At 34.4% G+C, this 5,703-nt stretch overlaps 1 protein-coding gene across 1 annotated transcript; it reads left to right on the top strand.

Moving 5' to 3' along the window:
• The first annotated feature begins 3,132 nt into the window (after nucleotides 1-3,132).
• Nucleotides 3,133-5,697, top strand: LOC107461077 (uncharacterized). Its single transcript, XM_016079532.3, has 6 exons — nucleotides 3,133-3,278; nucleotides 3,446-3,504; nucleotides 4,037-4,172; nucleotides 4,801-4,938; nucleotides 5,029-5,150; nucleotides 5,523-5,697. The coding sequence occupies exons 2-6, from the start codon at nucleotides 3,461-3,463 to the stop codon at nucleotides 5,695-5,697; spliced, it is 615 nt and encodes a 204-aa protein (XP_015935018.1). The 5' UTR covers nucleotides 3,133-3,278; nucleotides 3,446-3,460.
• Nucleotides 5,698-5,703: the final 6 nt, after the last annotated feature.

Here is a 5,703-nt window from a genome sequence, read left to right as displayed (position 1 = left end):
CGTCTCTTGGCTTTGCACCGCCGTTTTACCAAACCTCCATTGCATTGAACTTTCATTGCACCGATGCTCCACTGTCACACTCCTTCCAAGCTCTTCTCCATACACTATAAGAAAAATGTTGAATACTATCGTATTTAGCGTCGCACATTAGTTTCGACTTTATTAGCAGTTTATGTGTCAAATTTGTCATGTCAAATCATTACCAATGGATTTTTGTTTCTGACAGTAAATTGCCGGTAATAATTGGAGAGAAAACAGAAAAATTAGGCGCAAAATTTAGCGTTAAATTTACCACCGAATTTTTCTGCCAGTAAATCCAATTAGTGAAACGCTGTGTTTTGGTGACCCGTAATATGTTACCTAAATTCAAAACGGAAACCTTCTCCCACATTTTCAAAACACAATTTCTCTCTCTAACCTTCTCCTATCTTTCTCTCTTTTCTCTACCTCTGGCAGCCCCTCCAGCCACCCTCTACCAGTGCGAGCCACTTACATTCTTCTCCAAAGACTTTGTGGACTCGCTTTGATCCTGTTTTATTGCCTGAAATGGAGCTTCTCCCTCTAATTCCGTCGCCGTTGGTGCCGCTACCGCTGCTACGCCTTCTGTCACTGGAGCTGCGTCTTTCCTACTTCCTCCAGGTAGGTTGCCCTCATTCCTCTCCGTATTCCATCCTCATTTTGCTTCATTCTAAATTAAAAAAATTATCCTCTTTTTGAACCCTAACCCTGTTTTTACTTTCTTCACTTGGCTCTAATTTATTAATGCGTGTTTATTTTTTATTATTATCATAATAAATTTTATTTTAGTGTTCTTATTCATTGACACAAAATTATTTTAAGTAATTTGTCTGTGTGATGTGATTTTTTGGGCAGCTCATCATCCTAATATTAATGCTGTTGTTGAGTTGCTTAGACATGATAATTTCTTATCATTTTTGTTAATTATTTGTTTATTAGATTATTCTAATTTAGCTTTTTGTTAAGTTCTTTTGATATGTTTCTAAATATCGTCTAGATATTGTTGTATTGAATATCAAACCATATGTTAAAGATGAGGGTATTGAAGATTTGTGATATGTTCATATAAACGGTATGTAATAATATTGAATATGTTAGTTTTTTTAGTTCAATTGATAATTAAAGTTTTTGATATGAAAAGATATATGAATGATTCCTTGTTACTATTGAATTATGTTATTTATGTGAAAAAATTGAATTGATATTATTTTGCTGACAGAGTTAAATAAATTATTGATAATTTATTTTTATTCATACTATTTCAGGAAAGGTTCAGGTTGCTTTAGTTTGAAATTCAAGAAATAAAAATTCACCTAATTTAGACAAATAAATTGAATAAATTGACAAATGTGAGCTTGCTACTTTCTATTCACCTAATTTTTTCTCTGTGCTTATAAGGCGACTCCCCTGTTGTCCGCTGTTCGTGCCTTCTCCTAGCTCGTCCTCTGGGTGGATGAAAGCCTCCATCCTCAACGCACGTCAGTTCCCCACAAACAGCATCATTGTTCGATAGTTCGCGGAGTCAGATAGTCATGAGGTATTAAGATGAGGATCAGGACCTAAGTGCGGGTTTTGAGATGGGGAACCGCGCCAATGGGTCGTCGGTTAATCTGCGAATGAAACCACCTACAAAAATACTCCGTTGCACATTTCTCGATCAAATTTCTAACAACTTTAAAACCTATACAAAGACCACGATTTATGCATACAAATATACAACGTAAATCGTGTTATTCAATTGGATTTTATATTTTTTATTTAAAACAAGTATCTTTTTCATTATTTATATAAAAACTTAGAAGATAAAATAGTAGTGCATTCAAATTTAGAACAATCTAGGGTAAAGTATTAAATTGGTCTTTTATGTTTGGGCATAATCTTATTTTGGTTCTTAAGATTTAAAGCGTCTTATTTGAATAAAAATAAATTTTATTTAGCTTCAATGTAGTCCCACCGTGAGGTAAAAGTTAAATAATTAGCGGAATGTCCACATGACGGTAGTATAAAAACAAAGTCGATAATCTAAAGAACAGGTACAAGCTGCAGAGGCACAAAATTAACCGTGGATATATCAACACATTTATTTATCATTCATTGTGCCTCTGGAGCTTGTACTTGTTCTCTAGATTATCGATCTTGTTTTTGTACTGCTATCATGTAGGACATTTCGTTAATTATTTAACTTTGACCTCACAGTGGGACTACATTGAAGCTAAATGAAATTTTTTGGATTCAAATATGACACTTTAAACCTTAAGGATAAAAACAGAATTACGCCTAAACGTAAGGACTAATTTAATACTTTACCCAAAAATATAATAGTATCTAACTTAAAACAAGTTAATAAAATAAAATTACCTTTAATATGTATAATAATAACAAATATAAAAGTAATCAAGATAGTAATAACTAATGTAAAATTAATTAAAATGGTAAGTATTTATTCTTGAAATAAGAAATTTTTAATTCCAATCTTACACATAATATATTTTCATAAATTATATATAATAGAAAAAGTCGTACACTAAACTTCCTGCACCGTAATTATGTATTGAATATATTGTGTAGATGAATGTATAGATATGACGCTTAAACAATTAAAACGAGTCAAACTTTTTGTTTACATTCATCCCTTTAATTATTTATTCTTTGAAATCTCTCATCCATGTTTTTTTTGTACACTAATAGATAGATTGCATAAAATAACTAATCTTTTTCTATTAAAAACCCCCTCTTATATATATTGTATAAATATGATGTTTAAACAAATTAAATAATTACACTTGTACTAGGTCTTATGGTTATACTCGCCCCTTTCTTCTTTGAAGTCTCATCCACAGTTTTTGTACACTAATAAATAAATTATATAAAATAACTTATCCTTTTGCCATTAAAAAAAAAAACCTCCCTCGTACCAAACCCACTCTAAGCACGCCATGTTTTCTTTTTGGTGGCTATGCAAGCCAATTAATTTTTTCTATTAAATATATTGGGCCTGGGCCCAAGAATGACTGAAGCCCAAGGCCCAATAACACTAAGAAACGGTGGGGTTGCTGGCTCCGTCGACTTAATGGCGCGTGGGGTACACCGTAGCTACCTTCTTCAATCGGTCAATATAGTTGTTATTCCGAAAAAGTACCTCAGAAACAGAGTTGTTCTGCGAAGCGAACCAAATCTTTCTCCAAACTCAGTTTCTCCCTTTTCCATTTCTCACCCAAATTCAACAATTTCCCCAAATACCTAATCTTCTTAATTCCTCGGTATTCCAAATCCCAATCCACACTTTCTTTAAAGTTTCTCTCTTCGATTTTCAACTTATTATTATTTTTATAACGTTTCATTCTTTAATTATTAGCAATCATGTATCTGTTCTCTCTCTCCGATTTGCAATTTTTCACTTCTAACAGAAGATTTACTGTTTCGACAGTTTTGATTCCGCGCCATGGCAGCTGAAACCGATCAAGGCACAACGCTGTGCTCTCACTGGTAAACACTTCACTCGTTCGAAGAAATGGTCTTATCTTTAATTATTGATATTCGTGAAATTTGTGAGCTAGGTCTTGTACGTTAACGATTTTACTTATCTATGAGCAAAAACCTCTGAGCTGAAAAAAAAATTGTGGCTAATTGGGGTTGTTTATTCTTTCTTTAATTGGAGTCAATCGAATATGTTTCTGAATTATTGGGTGGGTTTGTTTGACTAACGTTACTGGGGATTATGTTTTACTTGTTCGATCACTTTTGAGGGTGATGGAAAACTTTTGTAATTTAATTTCTTTCCCCAATATGTGTAATATTCTTGATTGGTACTCCATCCACTTGCTTTTATCTGTCACTATGAAAATTTGGCACAAGTGTACGTTGATCCAGTGATGTATTTGTTATTCGGTGGGTGGTGGTGTCCTTGCCCATATTGAAGGGGGTTGATTTCATGTATGTTTTGTCGTTGTGCTTTTTTACTCAAGAAACTTGATGTTCGTTTGTCTTTTTATGTTTTCCTTTATGGTTTTCCTTCTAGCGATCGGGCTATCCCTGCCGCAAATATTGATTTGCATTATGCTCATTGCTCCCGGAATCTTGAAAAATGCAAAATTTGTGGTGACATGATTCCCAAACTACATGCTGAGGATCACTATTTAAGCACCCATGCACCGGTATGTGAAGTTTGCTTATTACTATTTAATAACATTTAGTTTTGAAGAATTTGGTTATAAATATCTGAACTGGAGAAATTATGCAGATACTATTCTAGGTCTAAAACTGATGTCCTAGACACTATAAGTTGCCATTTGGGACTCATTTGAAACCAAATGAGTAAAATGGGTTGGATAGCTTTAATTAGTGGTGTAAAATGATGCAAAATCTTCCAACCATTCAAACTGTTCTTATTAATTGAAGTCAAGCCCACCAAGTATGTGTATGAGTTTAACAGGCTGGAATTGTTGGATCTTACTATTTTTTGCTGGCAATTAATGGACTACCTGGATAATAATCAGATCTTATCATATCTAGTTCTACAAGAACTGTCGATCTATTTTCTATTGATATGCCACTTCATGTGGCACTTAATGCTGCTTACTGTCCCAGCAGCATTGATCATACTGGCGTAGATATAATGCAATAGCTAGACCTACTGGCTCCATCTCTAATATTTGAAGTGCAAATAGCAGTGTTACCCGGGTCTATCCTCCCTGCAAATGTCAACTGTCACAGGCATTCAGAATCAAAATGCAAGATTCAGATATACATTAGATTTTCAAGAGAAAGTGTGAATTTCTGCAGGTTGCTTGTTCAATGTGCAGTGAGACAATGGATCGTGATGTTTTAGATATCCACAGAGGTGAAAATTGTCCACAAAGGATTGTCACATGTGACTTCTGTGAGTTCCCATTGCCAGCAATTGATTTGGCTGAGCATCAGGTCTTGATTATACACTACTTTTGAATTGGGAAGGTTGTATTGATCTATGGATGTTGGCACTAATTACAGATTAATCTTGATAATTTTTAGGAAGTATGTGGGAATCGAACAGAACTTTGTCACCTTTGTAACAAATATGTCAGATTACGGGAAAGGTACAATCATGACAGCAGTTGCAATAGAATCCAAGACAGTGCTGCAGGGTCTTCAAGGTAGAAACTTTTTATTCATTTTTCATTTTTCATTTTTGTTTCTGTTTCATTTTGCTTGTAGCTAAGTGTTGTTTGACCAAATCCTGAAAATTTTCATATTGATGAGCTTCCTTATTGCAAATTAGCACAGTAATCCTGCATTCTGTGTCTAGCTTGTGGATACAGTAAGATAGTGTCAAAAAAATCCACAATAATGAGAAATATCCCAAATCAGTCATTAAGAAATTTTTAGTCCGACACTTTACTCTCTTTGTTCCCTTTTTTCTATAACGAGCTTGTGAACAATGCACTAGCTTCTGTATTATACTCTCTAAGTGTGTTTGTTTCTCGTGCCCTTTTTATTGAACAATTTCACTTGCAATTTGTGTGAAGGGCTACAAGGCCAGCTGAAAGAGATGAGGGTGCTCATAGAAGGGCACGACCACCACCGCCGCAGAATGAACTCTCTACAAAACGTCTTCTTTTCACAATAGCAATCACTGGAATTGCAGTCATACTCGGATCCATGTTTTTCCAGAGGAAAACAGAGCCCAGTGATGTGCATTAATTAACT

The sequence above is a fragment of the Arachis duranensis genome, chromosome 8 (genome assembly GCF_000817695.3).
Source record: "Arachis duranensis cultivar V14167 chromosome 8, aradu.V14167.gnm2.J7QH, whole genome shotgun sequence".
NCBI classification, from domain to species: domain Eukaryota; kingdom Viridiplantae; phylum Streptophyta; class Magnoliopsida; order Fabales; family Fabaceae; genus Arachis; species Arachis duranensis.
The sequence above is the reverse complement of the archived record's forward strand: the minus strand, read 5'-3'. Positions and strand labels throughout refer to the sequence as shown.